Source organism: Aquarana catesbeiana, linkage group LG07 (genome assembly GCF_042186555.1).
Source record: "Aquarana catesbeiana isolate 2022-GZ linkage group LG07, ASM4218655v1, whole genome shotgun sequence".
Lineage (NCBI taxonomy): Eukaryota > Metazoa > Chordata > Amphibia > Anura > Ranidae > Aquarana > Aquarana catesbeiana.
The window spans coordinates 14,318,923-14,335,041 of record NC_133330.1 but is presented as its reverse complement, the minus strand read 5'-3'; the positions used below and the strand labels follow the sequence as shown (position 1 = coordinate 14,335,041).

Below are 16,119 nucleotides of genomic sequence, written 5' to 3'. Positions count from 1 at the left end.
AAAACATGTCAGCCTGCGGGAACCCCCTTGGTGAGGTCCTCCTATATCTTTGATAAGATTTGTGGGATAATGTACTAGGCCCGGGAGCCCTCTTTTTATTTTTTATGTAGTTTCAGTGGTCATAGGACATCCCCGGTCCTAGAGGTCAGCAAGGCTTTAAGAGATTACCCCTGTGAGCTGTGGAATAGTAACTGTGCCATACGTGACCAATTGTGGTTGTCGGTCAACCAACATCAGTACCTGACCTCATAAATGGGCACAAATTTCCACTCTCCACAATCTTTGAGAAAGTCTTCCCAGAAGGGTGAAGGCGGTTATAGCCACAAAGCAAAGGAAGTGGGAGGTCAACGCTATACACTCACCGGCCACTTTATTAGGTACGCCTGTTCAATTACTCGGTAACACAAATTGCTAATCAGCCAATCACATGGCAGCAACTCAATGCATTTAGGCATCTAGACGTGGTGAAGGAGACTTGCCGAAGTTCAAGCCGAACATCAGAATGGGGGAAGAAAGGGGATTTAAGCAACTTTGAACGTGGCGTGGTTGTTGGTAGCAGACAGGCCGGTCTGAGTATTTCTGGGATTTTCACACACAACCATCTCTCGGGGTTTACAGAGAATGGTGGGAAAAAAAGAGAAAATATCCAGTGAGCGGCAGTTGTGTGGAGGAAAATGCCTTGTTGATGTCAGAGGAGAATGGGCAGACTGGTTCCAGATGATAGAAAGACAACAGTAACTCAAATAACCCCTCGTTACACCCAAGGTATGCAGAATACCATCTCTGAAAACACAACACATCCAACCTTGAAGCAGATAGAAGATTGGAAAAACACTGCCTGGTCTGATGAGTCTGGATTTCAGCTGCGACATTCAGATGGTGGGGTCAGAATTTGGTGCCTGGATCCATCCTGCCTTGTATAACCCGTTCAGGCTGGTGGGGTGGAGGTGAGGGTATTTTCTTGGCACACTTTGGGCCCCTTAGTACCAATTGATCATCGATTAAACATCACGGCCTACCTGAGTATTGTTGCTGACCATGTCCATCCCTTTATGACTACAGTGTCCCCATCTTCTGATGGCTCCTTCCAGCAGGATAATGCACCATGTCACAAAGCTCCAATCATCTCACCACTGGACAATGAGGTCCCTGTACTCCAATGGCCTCCACACTCACCACATCTCCTCCAATAGAGGAACTTTGGCATGTGGTGGAACGGGCGATTGGCACCATGGATGTGCAGTCGACAAATCCGCAGCAACAGTGTTATGTTATCATGTCACTATGGAGCAAAATCTCTGAGGAACATTTCCAACATCTTGTTGTATCTATGCCACCAAGAATGAAGGCAAAAGGGGGTCCAACCCGATACTAGCAAGGTGTACAGTGCATCTGGAAAGTATTCACAGCGCTTTTTCCACATTTTGTTATGTTACAGCCTTATTCCAAAATTGATTAAATTCATTATTTTCCTCAAAATTCTACAAACAATACCCCATAATGAAAATTTGAAAGAAGTTAGTTTGAAATCTTTGCAAATTTATTAAAAATAAAAAAGGAAAAAAATCCCATGTACATAATTATCACAGGCTCCTCCCATGACACTCAGAATTGAGCTCAGGTGCCTCCTGTTTCCACTGATCATCCTTGAGATGTTTCTACAACTTGATTGGAGTCCACCTGTGGTAAATTCAGTTGATTGGACATGATTTGGAAAGGCACACACCTGTCTATATAAAGGTCCCACAGGTAACAGTGGATGTCAGAGCACAAACCAAGCCATGAAGTCCAAGGAATTGTCTGTAGACCTCCGAGACAGGATTGTATGGAGGCATAGATCGGGGGAAGAGTACAGAAAAATTACAGCAGCATTGAAGGTCCCAATGAGCACAGTGGCCTCCATCATCTGTAAATGGAAGAAGTTTGGCACCACCAGGACTCTAACTAGAGCGGGCCACCCAGACAAACGGAGCCACTGGGGAAGAAGGGCCTTCGTCAGGGAGGTGACCAAGAACCTGATAGTCACTCAGAGAGCTCCAGCGTTTCTTTATGGAGAGAGAATTTTCCAGAAGAATAACCCTCTCTGCAGCACTCCACCAATCAGGGCTGTATGGTAGAGTGACCAGACGGAAGCCATCCCTACAGTGAAGCATGGTGGTGGCAACATCATGCTGTGGGGATTTTTTCAGCGGCAGGAACTGGGAGACTAGTCAGGATGGAGGAAAAGATGAATGCAGCAATGTACAGAGACATCCTTGATGAAAACCTTCTCCAGAGCACTCTGGACCTCAGACTGGAATGAAGGTTCATCTTCCAACAGGACAACGACCCTAACCACACAGCCAAGATAACAAAGGAGTGGCTACGGGACAACTCTGTGAATGTCCTGGAGTGGCCGAGTCAGAACCCAGACTTGAACCCGATTGAACATCTCTGGAGAGACCTGAAATGGCTGTGCACCGACGCTCCCCATCCAACCTGATGGAACTTGGAGAGGTCCTGCAAAGAAGAATGGGAGACACTGCCCAAAAATAGGTGTGCCAAGCTGGTAGCATCATACACAAAAAGACTTGAGGCTGTAATTGGTGCCAAAGGAGCCTCACCAAAGTATTGAGCAAAGGCTGTGATTACTTATGTGCATGGGGAGGAGCCTGTGATACTCATGTGCATGGGGAGGAGCCTGTGATACTCATGTGCATGGGAGTTTTTTTTTTATTCTTAACAAATTTGCAAAAGATTTCAAACAAACTTCTTTCACGTTGTCATTATGGGGGATTGTTTGTAGCATTTTGAGGAAAATAATGAATTTAATCCTTTTTGGAATAAGGCTGTAATATAACAAAAGTGAAGCTCTGTGAATACTTTCCAGATGCACTATACCTAGTAAAGTGGCCGGTGGGTGTAAAAAATAGCCACGGGGAGGGGCAACTCCACATTAATGGTCATGCTTGTGGAAATGGATGTCTAACGAGCTCATACAGATGTTATGGTCAGGGGTCTGAAGACATTTGGCCTTATATTTTAACTCTCTTTTTTTTTTTTTTTTACCTTTATGATGGTTGCTTTTCAAATAAAAACCAGTACAGATTATATAACAGCTCAGATCATTCTGAGATAGAAACTTTTAATAGAAATATGAATGGGATCATCGACAGATGTGATTTTCACCACCTGCAAATCCTCCCCAGATCACCCCCATTGTAAACTCGCTTTCCCCTCCCCCAATATACACGTCACAGAGAGGAACGTCTGACGCACCTTTATCTTCTGCGTGGGTGGTAAAAACAATACTGATTAACCGTTGATGTACCCACTTTGTGTAAAGCTATCTACGCGTGAAGGTGCCCGTGTGCCCCCCGATCGGGTGTTTTTCGGTTGTCGTTGTCACTCCTGAAAATAACTGCATGAGGTACATAAGACGTGACACATGCAGGACAGCCACGTGTGACAAGTCCGGAGCTGAGTATATGGTCAGCACAGCAAGAAAAACCAGAGTGGGTGCTTTTTTTATTTTCATAGAAATAAATCCCCACTCAAGAGATTTAAAAAAAAAGAAAAAAAAATCAAACAAAAAAAAATAATAAAAAAGAAAAATCTTTAACTGCTGCTGTAAACCTGGTGAAAAACGGCACAGCGAGGATCAATAACTTACAAAAAAAAAAAAAACATGTGAAAACAGAATAGAGTTGCACCGCGGCATCTAAACTGCTCGGCCTCCCGTCATCTGGTGATCCTCCAGAGACTCTACCAAACCGGGGAACAAAAAAGAAAACCTATGCCGTTAAAAGTAAATTAAATCTAAGGTCGGTCCACTGGCTGGCTTTGCGCAAGGGCAGTGTTGAGAGTCCTTATTGAGGCTCCTCGAGGAAGGAGAGGGGTCAGAGGTCAGTCCGTGCCTGGGCAGCGTTGGGAGCGTATTTGGGCATCAGTTCGTTGATCTTGCGGATGAAGTCGGATTTCTCGGCGCAGCCCTTGCAGATCTCGCCCCAGTCGTCTAGGATCTTCTTCAGCTCCTTCACCCGCAGCTTCTTTAGGTCAACCGTGCTCAGGTCTATCTGCTTGTCTGTGGAGGAGAACATGGGAGAGATACCCTTTAGGTTATACAGTGACTTTCATATGACTTAAAGAGACGCTACATCTAAAAAAAAGAGACGCTACATTCTAACGAGTACATCACTATAAAAGACAATTTACAGGACTTTAACAGTGACGTGCTCATTAGGCTGTAGTGTCTCTTTAAAACAAATTACAGGCAGACAATACACAATTCTGCTCAGTAGGGTTACACCGATCCTGGTATTAGTGCCGATACTAAGCATTTGTATGAGTAATTCAATCAGTACTCAATACCTGAATCCGACACTTTACGACTCGGTTCTTTCAGTAGGATTCACCCACTGACCGCTGAAATGTTAAAAAAAAAAAAAAAAAGCCCGGCATTATCGGTGGTTAACTACTTCCATACAGGGCACTTTCCCCCTTTCCTAGGACAATTTTTAGCTTTCAGCGCTGTTGCACTTTGAATGACAATTGCGCAGTCATGCAACACTGTACTAAATTTTTATAATTTTCTTCCCACATTTAGAACTTTCTTTTCGTGGTATTTGATCACCTCTGCGGTTTTAATTTTTGTGCTATAAATGAAAAAAGACCGACACTTAACAGAAAAAAAAAAATAAATAAATAAATAGATATATATATATATATATATATATATATATATATATATAGATAGATAGATAGATAGATAGATAGATAGATAGATAGATAGATAGATAGATAGATAGATAGATAGAGAGAGAGAGAGAGAGAGAGAGAGAGAGATGATAGAGATAGATATTATACACACACAGCACTGATGAGGAGCTACTGACAGGCATTACTGAGTGGCACTTTGATGGGGCACCGAGTGCACTGACAGGCATTTATTATGGGGACAGGTTGGCAGGTGTTGGCATCTTTTGATGGGGGCTGTGCCAATAATCAATGTGCTGATTATCAGCACAGACCGATGACGGAGAGAGCCGCCGATCGGCTTTCCCTGTCGGCGTGAACCGAGGAAAGCCGTTTTCCAGCACTTCCTGGTTCACGCGATGATCAGCTGTGATTGGTCACAGCTGATCACGTGGTAAGGAGCCTCAGTCAGAAGCTTCACATTGACACACTGCACCTCTGATCGCCGCGCTGAGTGCCCCCCCTGAGCGCGCACCGGCTGTGTTATCCTGATCACGTCATGATGTCCAGTCCGGATATCACAACCACTTTGCCGTCATCATTCTACTATATGGCGGACGGCAAGTGGTTAAGGAGCGGGGCCGCCGTGTCCTTAACAACCGATGACTCATTCAGCTGTCAGTGGGGTTCCCCTGTTGACAGCTGAAGAGTGAAGGAAGTCCCAACGTACATAGGAAAATAATAGTAAAAATATATATATATATATATATATATATATATATATATATATATATATATATATATATATATATATATATATATATATATATATATATATATATATATATACACACACATATATATACACACACACACACACACATATATATATATATATATATACACACACACACTTTTTACTTTGTGTTATAAAACCGATCAATAATAATAAAATAAATAATAAAAAAAAAAAAAAAAAAAAAAAAAATTGTAAAATCAAAATTTCTTTATCAATTTAGGCCAATATATATTCTGCCACATATTTTTGGTAAAAAAAAAATTCCAATAAGGGTATATTGATTGGTTTGGGCAAAAGTAAATCGCATCTACAAACTATAGGATATTTTTATTTATTTTACTAGTAATGGCGGCGATCAGCGACTTCTAGCGAGACTGTGCAATTGCAGTGGACTGTCAGACCCTGACTCTTTGGGAACCAGTGACACTTATACAGTAATCCGTGCAAAAAATATGCACTGTCACTGTACTAATGACACTGGCTGGGAAGGGGCGATCAAAGAGTTAAAGTAATTGTAAAGTCTTGTTTAAAATAAATAAATAAATAAATAAAAGTAACAAACATGTTATACTTCCCTCAATTGGCTGACTGACTTTGATTGAGCCAACGGCGCCACTGCTGTGTCTCAGCCAATCAGGAGGAGTGTCTCTGACATCTTAGACCAGGGGGGTCTTAAACTGGCAGCCCTCCACCTGTTGCGAAACTACAAGTCCCATCATGCCTCTGCCTGTGGGAGTCATGCTTGTAACTTTCAGCCTTGCAAGGCCTCATGGGACTTGTAGTTTTGCAACAGCTGGAGGGCCACCAATTTGAGACCTCTGGCTTAGACACTCGTGGACATTGCTAAGAGAGATGGGGCTCAGGTAAGTAATTAGGGGTTGCCGGGGAGGTTTTTATTTAATCTTAATGCAAAGAAAGCATCTTCTGCCTTTACTACTCCTTTACCTGTGTGCCTAGCCAGTGATTTTATGCGCTGTGTGTGAGGCGCTTGTACTAGGGGAAGGCATGGATCCTTGCCTACCGACGGAACCGCCGTTCTTCCTCTATACTGAAGGCTCGGGTGCGGGCCGCTAGAGCAGCAGGGCCACTTTGCCGCCGTATATGTAAGTTATACGGTCGGCAAGTGGTTAAAGCTTCCCCTGTCCCCTCATGCTTGCACGCAGAAACAAACGCATGCGTAGGTCATGTCCCGTAGTGAAGTGACAAGCCTGCTCTCACTATAAATAAAGCTTCCACTCACCGTATTTCAGCTCACAGATCTGTCCGTCTTGCTTCTTCAGCCTCTCACAGATCTTCTCTGGGGGGATGTGGTTGCTCAGCGGCCTGGAAACCTCATTGGTGATCCTTGTAGCAGCGTCAAGGGTGCCCCCGATATAATAACACTGAACAAAGAGGGGGAAAAAAAATAAATAAAACAAAAATAAAACAGATTAAAGAACCATGTCCTATTTGTTCTTTCAGTTTGTTAACTACTTAACCGCCTGATGAGTTACCCCCCTTCATGACCAGGTCATTTTTGCGATACGCCACTGCGTTGCTTTAACTGACAATTGTGCGCGAAACTGTATAAATATAAAAAAAAATGTGTCTTTTTTTCCTACAAATAGAGCTTTCTTTTGGTTGTATTTAACCACTTCAATACCCGCACTTAGTCAAATGACAGCCGCATATGGGATCTCCCATCCTGGGCGGCCGTCATACGACATCCTGGGCTTCTAGGCCGTCTAGGGGGCGCGAGCCCGCCCCGGTGCATGTGCCCGGCGGCCGCGATATCCGCCGGGCACCCGCGATTGCCCGTTAACCGAGCAGGACCATGGATCTGTGTGTGTAAACACACAGATCCACGTCCTGTCAGGTGAGAGGAGACCGATCTGTGTTCCCAGTACAGAGGAACACCGATTGGTCTCCTCTCCTTGTGAGTCCCCTCCCCCTACAGTTAGAATCACTCCCCTAGGAAACATATTTAACCCCTTGTGTCCCCCTAGTGGTTAACCCCTTCACTGCCTGTCACATTTATACAGTAATCAATGCAATTTTATAGCGTTGATCGCTGTATAAATGTGAACGGTCCCAAAAAATGTGTCAAAAGTGTCCGCCATAATGTCGCAGTTACGAGAAGAAAAAAAAAAAAAAAAATTTCGCAGATATCTACCAGTACTAGTAAAAAAATATATAAATAAAAAAAATGTTAAAAATGCCATAAATCTATCCCGTATTTTGTAGACGCTATAACTTTTGCGCAAACCAATCAATATACGCTTATTGCGATTTATTTTACCAAACATATGTAAAAGAATACGTATCAGCCTAAACTGAGGAAAACTTTTTTTTTTTTTTAAACTGGGATATTTATTATAGCAAAAAGTATAAAATATTGTGTTTTTTACAAAATTGTCACTCTTCTTTTGTTTATAGCGCAAAAAATAAAAACCGCAGAGGTGATCAAATACCACCAAAAGAAAGCTCTATTTGTGGGGGAAAAAAAGGACATCAAATTTTGTTTGGGTACAGCGTCGCACGACCGCGCAATTGTCGTTTAAAGTGCGACAGCGCTGAAAACTAAAAATTGATCTGGGAAGGAAGGGGGTGAAAATGCCCGGTATTGAACCGGTTAATCACCTCTGAGGTTTTTATTTTTTGTGCTATAAACAAAAAAAGATCGACAATTAAAAAAAACTATGTACACACACATAGTATCTCACAAAAGTACACCCCTCACATTTTTGTAAATATTTTCTTCTATCTTTTCATGTGACAACACTGAAGAAATGTCACTTGTCTACAATGTAAAGTAGTGAGTGTACAGCTTGTATAACAGTGTAAATTTGCTGTCCCCTCAAAATAACTCAACACACAGCCATTAATGTCTAAACCGCTGGCAACAAAAGTGAGTACACCCCTAAGTGAAAATGTCCAAATTGGGCCCAAAGTGTCAATATTTTGTGTGGCCATCATTATTTTCCAGCATTGCCTTAACCCTCTTGGGCATGGAGATCACCAGAGCTTCACAGGTTGTCACTGGAGTCCTCTTCCCCTCCTCCATGACGACATCACAGAGTTGGTGGATGTTAGAGACCTTGCGCTCCTCCACCTTCCATTTGAGGATGTCCCACAGATGATCAATAGGGTTTAGGTCTGGAGACATGCTTGGCCAGTCCATCACCTTTACCCTCAGCTTCTTTAGCAAGGCAGTGGTGGTCTTGGAGGTGTGTTTGGGGTGGTTATCATGTTGGAATACTGCCCTGCGGTCCAGTCTCTGAAGGGAGGGGATCATGCTCTGCTTCAGTATGTCACAGTACATGTTGACATTCATGGTTCCCTCAATGATCTGTAGCTCCCCAGTGCCGGCAGCACTCATGCAGCCCCAGACCATGACAGTCCCACCACCATGCTTGACTGTAGGTAAGACACACTTGTCTTTCCTGTCATGTTTTTTCCTATTACAAGGGATGTTTACATTCCTTGTAATAGGGATAAAAGTGACACAGTTGTTCTTTTTTTAAAAAAAAAAAAAAAAACAGTATGAAAATAAAAGGTAAAATTAAGAAAAAAAAATTATATAGTTATATAAGTACCTGGGGAAAAAAAAATTATGCCTTGTTCTTGTAGGAAGGCCGCTGTTCTGCTTCTGTCCCGAACGATCGGCAGGTCCCGGCGGACACTGAGTCCGCTGGACCCGCTGACTGGCTCCCGCTCTGATTGGACAAAGCTATTGAACAAGTTGGAAGCCGATTGGCTCCCACGCAGAGCTGCAGCAAATTTTGCAACTCCAGTTTTAGTAAATCCCCCCCCCCCATTGTGTCAGCAGCTCAGCAACTCTCAGGCGGCCATCTATCCCCCCACCCCCCCAGACGAGACTGACCATCAGATCAGTAACCACAACACCCATCGGTCGAGTCGGAATACATACAAATCTGTTCTCTTTGCCTTTCGCCTCATTGCAGGTCTTCAGGAGCTCCTTCTCCACGGAGGACGGTGAGAAGTCCACATCCCTCTCCTTCAGGGATTGGTAGAAGCGATTCAGGAACGAGACACAGACTGCAAAGGAAGAAAGAGCCGGGGTGAGATGGGGTCACGGTGACCATAATATACATTGTGGTGTCACCTATAGAGGACAACACAATCCCAGCACATGTTCTTAAAGCAGACCTCCGCTCCCAACACAAACTTAATAAAGTAACATAAATAAAAATGGGAGGGGAATCTGCTCCCTAGAAATGGAAGCAGACAGGCAAGTGATGCGCCCCCCCCCCCCCTCATTTCACTGCATGGACGGGGAGATTTAGTGAAACGGGGGCACTCAGAATCTGGTGCGGCTGTGCGTGGCAGCCAATCAGCTTCTAACTTCAGTTTGTTCAATAAAAGCTTTGGCAATAAAACCTGAAAGCCGATCGACTACCATGCAGAGCTGCACCAGAATCTGTACTCTCCACGTTTAATAAATCCCCCCCCCCCCCCCCCCAGTCTCTGATCCGGAACAAGCCTTGGGATTATCAGACGTTATGACGAGGACTCTCCATACGGAGGACAGTCCTGGAAGTTGCACCTTTAGATCCTTTGTTAGTCAGGACTGAGGTGGCTGATATAAAAGCGGAAGAACTGGTTACCTAATCTGTGTGATCAGCTCCACCCACAACACTCAGGAATATGGAAGTAGATTTGCATAAGTATACACCCCCCCCCCTCCCACATCACATTGGTGGTACCAATACTATGGTGGGGGCGAGTCAGGCTCCAGGCTCTGGGGGTGAAGGTGGTGGTGGTGGTTGTGGGGGGGGGAAATCAGGCTCCAGGCAGTGTAGGGGTGAAGGGGGAGAGAGAATTGGGCTCCAGGCAGTGTAGGGGTGAAGTGTATGTGTGGGGGGGGGGGTCAGGCTCCAGGCACTACAGAAAGGTGTGGGGGGGTGCTAATTCAGATCTTCCTAAAATGCCCGATGTCTGGCTGTCACATTACCATATCAGCAGTGAAGGGAGAGGTCAATGTAGTGACAACTTCCCTGCAACTTGTCCGGCTTTGACAATAAAAAGATTCTCATCGAGCAATCCTGCGGTTCCGGTGAGCGACCGTTCCGTACTGTTTTCCTATCCAGGGACTCGCATTATATGAGGAGCTGCAGAGCCGATCATTGAAACCCCCACCCCCTCCCCCACCATAGAATGTACATCGCACCGTCCTGTGTGTGTGGAGGGGAATCGCAGAGCAATCAGCGCAGCACAGGAATGTGCACTGTGGTGTGATTGGGTCCTAAATGCTGAAGCCAATGGGAAGCAGCATCACCCCTCCCCCCCCCCCCCCCGGGAACACACCGGAGCCGGGACACCAACCTGACATCACCAGCACTGAGAGGTCACCCCCAAATATGACACCGAGCCACCATCCCCTACGTCATATCCCCTTCCCCCGACATACCCACCCCCTACCCCGACATATCTCCCCTTCCACCCTAATATACCCCCCCTCCTTCACATACCACCCTCCCACCACAATATACCCCCAACATACCACCCTCCCACCCCAATATCCCCCCCTCCTTCACATACCCCCTCCCCAATATACCCCCCTCCTACCCCAATATTCCCTCCTTCACATAACCCCCACATAACCCCCCCACATATGCCCCTCTCCTAATATACCCTGACCGTATACTCTCCCCCCACCCCATATTTATACCCCCCTCCTTCACATACCCTCCCCCACCATCCCTCTGCTGTGCATACCTTTCCTCCATTCCATATACACCCCCACCTTCCCATACCACTCCACCCCCCCCCCCCAATAAACCCCCCTCCTTCCCATACCACCCCCCCATATACCCCCTCCTTCCCATACCACTCCCCCCATATACCCCCCTCCTTCCCACACCCCCCCATATACCCCCTCCTTCCCATACCCCCTCCTTCCCATACCCCCCCATATACCCCCCTCCTTCACATACCACTCCCCCCCCCCCCATTAACCCCCTCCTTCCCATACTCCCCCCTCCTTCCCATACCCCCTCCCCCATATACCCCCCTCCTTCCCATACCCCCTATATACCCCCTCCTTCCCATACCCCCTATATACCCCCCTCCTTCCCATACTCCCCCCATATACCCCCCTCCTTCCCATACCACTTCCCCCATATACCCCCCTCCTTCCCATACCCCCCATATACCCCCCTCCTTCCCATACCCCCCATATACCCCCCTCCTTCCCATACCCCCCATATACCCCCTCCTTCCCATACCCCCTATATACCCCCTCCTACCCATACTCCCCCCCCCATATACCCCCTCCTTCCCATACCCCCCTCCTTCCCATACCCCCTATATACCCCCCTGCTTCCCATACCACTCCCCCCATATACCCCCCTCCTTCCCATACTCCCCCCCCCATATACCCCCCTCCTTCCCATACTCCCCCCCATATACCCCCCTCCTTCCCATACTCCCCCATATACCCCCCTCCTTCCCATACCACTTCCCCCATATACCCCACTCCTTCCCATACCCCCCTATATACCCCACTCCTTCCCATACTCCCCCCCCATATACCCCACTCCTTCCCATACCCCCCTATATACCCCCCTCCTTCCCATACTCCCCCCATATACCCCCCCTCCCATATACCCTCCTCCTTCCCATACCCCCTCCTTCCCATACCCCCCCATATACCCCCTCCTTCCCATACCCCCCCATATACCCCCTCCTTCCCATACCCCCCCATATACCCCCCTCCTTCACATACCACTTCCCCCCCCCATTAACCCCCTCCTTCCCATACTCCCCCCCTCCTTCCCATACCCCCTCCTTCCCATACCCCCTATATACCCCCTCCTTCCCATACCCCCTATATACCCCCTCCTTCCCATACTCCCCCCATATACCCCCCTCCTTCCCATACTCCCCCCATATACCCCCCTCCTTCCCATACTCCCCCCATATACCCCCCTCCTTCCCATACCACTTCCCCCATATACCCCCCTCCTTCCCATACCCCCCATATACCCCCTCCTTCCCATACCCCCTATATACCCCCTCCTACCCATACTCCCCCCCCCCCATATACCCCCTCCTTCCCATACTCCCCTCCTTCCCATACCCCCTGTATACCCCCCTGCTTCCCATACCACTCCCCCCATATACCCCCCTCCTTCCCATACTCCCCCCCCCATATACCCCCCTCCTTCCCATACTCCCCCCCATATACCCCCCTCCTTCCCATACTCCCCCATAAACCCCCCTCCTTCCCATACTCCCCCCTCCTTCCCATACCACTTCCCCCATATACCCCACTCCTTCCCATACCCCCCTATATACCCCACTCCTTCCCATACTCCCCCCCCATATACCCCACTCCTTCCCATACCCCCCTATATACCCCCCTCCTTCCCATACTCCCCCCATATACCCCCCTCCTTCCCATACCCCCCCTCCCATATACCCTCCTCCTTCCCATACTCCCCCCCCCATATACCCCACTCCTTCCCATACCCCCCTATATACCCCCCTCCTTCCCATACCCCCCCCCCCCCCATATACCCTACTCCTTCCCATACCCCCCTATATACCCCCCTCCTTCCCATACCCCCCCCATATACCCCCTCCTTCCCATACCCCCTATATACCCCCCTCCTTCCCATACTCCCCCCCATATACCCCCTCCTTCCCATACCCCCCTATATACCCCCCTCCTTCCCATACCCCCCCCATATACCCTCCTCCTTCCCATACCCCCCTATATACCCCCCTCCTTCCCATACCCCCCCCATATACCCTCCTCCTTCCCATACCCCCCTATATACCCCCCTCCTTCCCATACCCCCCCCATATACCCTCCTCCTTCCCATACCCCCTATATACCCCCCTCCTTCCCATACCCCCCCCCATATACCCTATATACCCCCCTCCTTCCCATACTCCCCCCCATATACCCCCTCCTTCCCATACCCCCCTATATACCCCCCTCCTTCCCATACTCCCCCCCCATATACCCCCCTCCTTCCCATACCCCCCCCCCATACCCCCTATATACCCCCCTCCTTCCCATACTCCCCCCCCCCCCATATACCCCCTCCTTCCCATACCCCCCCCCCATATACCCCCTCCTTCCCATACCCCCCCATATACCCCCCTCCTCTCCTTCCCATACCCCCCCCCCCCCCCCCGCGCATTCCTTTTCTACACCCAATTTTACATCCTCCCCTCCCCCATATCCCCCCCTACTTCACATGTCTCTCTCTTTCTTCTCACCCTCGCACTCCCCGGGTCGGAGCGGGTGTCCCGGCTCGCTCAGTAGGGTGAGGAGGAGTCCGGTGACGGTGAAGGCTCCCGCTGTCCTCATCCTTCTATCTCTTCTTCTTCTTCTCTCAGCCCCGCACAGCCGCTTCTACCTCACCACACCGGCACCGCCGCGTCACCTAGCAACCTCGCCCGCCCCCGTTCGCAGCCTATTGGCCGGAAGCGCCGCGCGGCTTCCACGCTGCGCACGGCGATTGGTCGAAGGTCCGTGCCAGTAACACGTCCCGCGCCGCCATTGGTTAAAAGTCCGGCCACGTCTCGCGCGGATGGAGGATAGTTGTCGCCCCCTGATTGGCTGACGCTTTGACTGCGGGAAATGCGGAAGATGGGCGCCATGTTGGAAAAGGGCAACTGCTGGCAAAGCCAATTAAAGGATTAAAACATTTTTATGTGTGAGACAGAACAGTGAATTATATGACGTATTTTGTTATCTAACGTAGTTTCAGTGGAGAACAAACACAGTATACCCAGATTGGGTAAAAAAAAAACTGAGCCAGCCGGTATCCAGACAACATGAGGGCCGGCCGAGGCCTTAAAAAATCAACACTTTCCCTACTTTTTTCACTTAAAACTTGTGTTTTTTTTGGGTGGAGTGGAGAGAAACCCTGTCAGGTTTTGATAGCTGTCTGTGTCCCTCCTGGGGAGATACACTGTATATGCTCGGATCACCAATGTCAGAATGAGGGGAAAAGGCAAAAAATATAAGTTGTCACCGGAACAGCAATAGAGGGGAAATCTTCCATTGGGGGACACTTGTTCCCATGGCAACCGTCTAAGAGGGGATTTCCCTCACATTGGAAAAATATCCCTTCACTTCCTGTTGTGACTCTCACTTCCTGTACAGGACAGGAAATAGGAAGTGCAGGGGAATCTCCCTGAGTCACAACAAATAGAGTCACAAATGGCAAAAAAAATAAAAATCCCTTCTCTACTCTATCCAAAATGAACTTTTAGGCTGGGTTCACACTAATGCGATTGCAGTTATCGCATGAGACTCATGCCACATTCCTGTGCACATCTAGGGTTGCCACCTCATCCCTTTAAACCCGAACACATGTGAATTACACAGGTTCTGAGGCTAATTAAGGTGGTAATTAAACTCACTTGGTGCCTTATCTGCATTTAATTAGCCTCATAACCTGTGTAATTCATATGTGTTCGGGTTTAAAGGGATGAGGTGGCAACTCTATGCACATCACATGCGATGTCTGTGTACTGTGAATTCAGCCATACAGTTTGTATAGCTGAAATCGCATCGCATTCGCACCAAAATGGGCAGGACCAGGGGTGGATTGACCAGCCGGTCCATTCGGCTGTGGTCCAAGGGCCCGGCCGCTGAAGGGGGCCCGCCAGCGCCATCTGCTTGGACCTTTCAGGGCCGGTCCCGGGACAAAAATTCTGCTCTCGCGGGCCCCCCAGCTATCATCTTTTCGGGCCCCAGCGCTGCCTCGGAGGGTAAGGGGAGAGGATGGGCGCCACCAGATCACATAGAGTGGGGATCTCCCGCTTACCGCTGTCATCCGATGTCCCGCCTCCTGCACCGGCTCTTTCGATAGACGTCTCACTGGTCCAATGCAGAGAGGTGTGATGTCTAACAAAGGAGGCTGGACATCCGATCACAGCGGTCGCCAGGTGTCACAGCGGGAGTTACGCGCTCTGTGTGATCCAGCGGCTCTCCTCTCTAACTCCCATGCACTAATCAGGCTGCATGGAGGGGGCAACGTCCGAGATGAAGCTACGCTATTAGCCCAGCGAAACGCGTTGACGTCATCAATGGCGCTGTCACGTCCTAAGGCGCTATGGGAGCTGGACACTTTGGAGAGTATTGTAAGCATTAACAGCGGTACTTACCCACGAGTACCGGGTGCATCGGCGAAGTCGTAAGGCGGCGGAGCCGGGAGCAGGAAGCACGGGTAGTGAAGATGCAACGTGGTTGCCAAAGTTGAATGCAAATTCCCACTACTCAAAAAGCTACCCTAATTATGCCGCCAGCTACACCGAAATGGACCTTGGAACTGACCCCTTCACAACAGGGTGGTAATGTGCAGATTTAATTTGATAATAATAACGACATAAAGGACTGTACTGCTAGCCCACATCCAGAATTATAGGTCTCACAGTTACCTATTACAGTACTGCAGTGATATATTTGCTTACATAAGGGCAAGGTTACCTATAGCCAGCAATCAATGAGTGACCCAATATATGCAATCAATGTTGCTATGAATTACATTTATGAGTTGCTTGCTGCCTGGGGAATCAAGGAAGATTAAATCTCCAACTAAGAGCCAATCTGCCACCTGAGAGGCCCAGACTAATCCATGCCACTTGTACCCTATGGACTGCCTGACCTATATGGGACTATT

The 16,119-nt window shown here is 48.1% G+C and overlaps 1 protein-coding gene across 1 annotated transcript; it reads right to left on the bottom strand.

The window, feature by feature from the left end:
• Positions 1-3,087: 3,087 nt before the first annotated feature.
• MANF (mesencephalic astrocyte derived neurotrophic factor) lies at positions 3,088-13,916 on the bottom strand. The gene is made up of 4 exons (XM_073591637.1): positions 13,706-13,916; positions 9,384-9,511; positions 6,714-6,855; positions 3,088-4,063 (listed from the first exon to the last, which is right to left on the bottom strand). Exons 1-4 carry the CDS (start codon positions 13,794-13,796, stop codon positions 3,879-3,881), a joined length of 546 nt encoding a protein of 181 aa, XP_073447738.1. The 5' UTR covers positions 13,797-13,916; the 3' UTR covers positions 3,088-3,878.
• Between the last annotated feature and the right edge of the window lie 2,203 nt (positions 13,917-16,119).

Excerpts from the sequence above, each read along its gene's own strand:
- MANF (XM_073591637.1), bottom strand. The coding sequence starts at position 13,796 with ATGAGGACAGCGGGAGCCTTCACCGTCACCGGACTCCTCCTCACCCTA. Across the intron at positions 9,512-13,705 it reads CCGACCCGGGGAGTGCGAGG|TCTGTGTCTCGTTCCTGAAT; the intron begins GTGAGAAGAAAG and ends CTTCCTTTGCAG. Across the intron at positions 6,856-9,383 it reads AAGGCAAAGAGAACAGATTT|TGTTATTATATCGGGGGCAC; the intron begins GTATGTATTCCG and ends CTCTTTGTTCAG.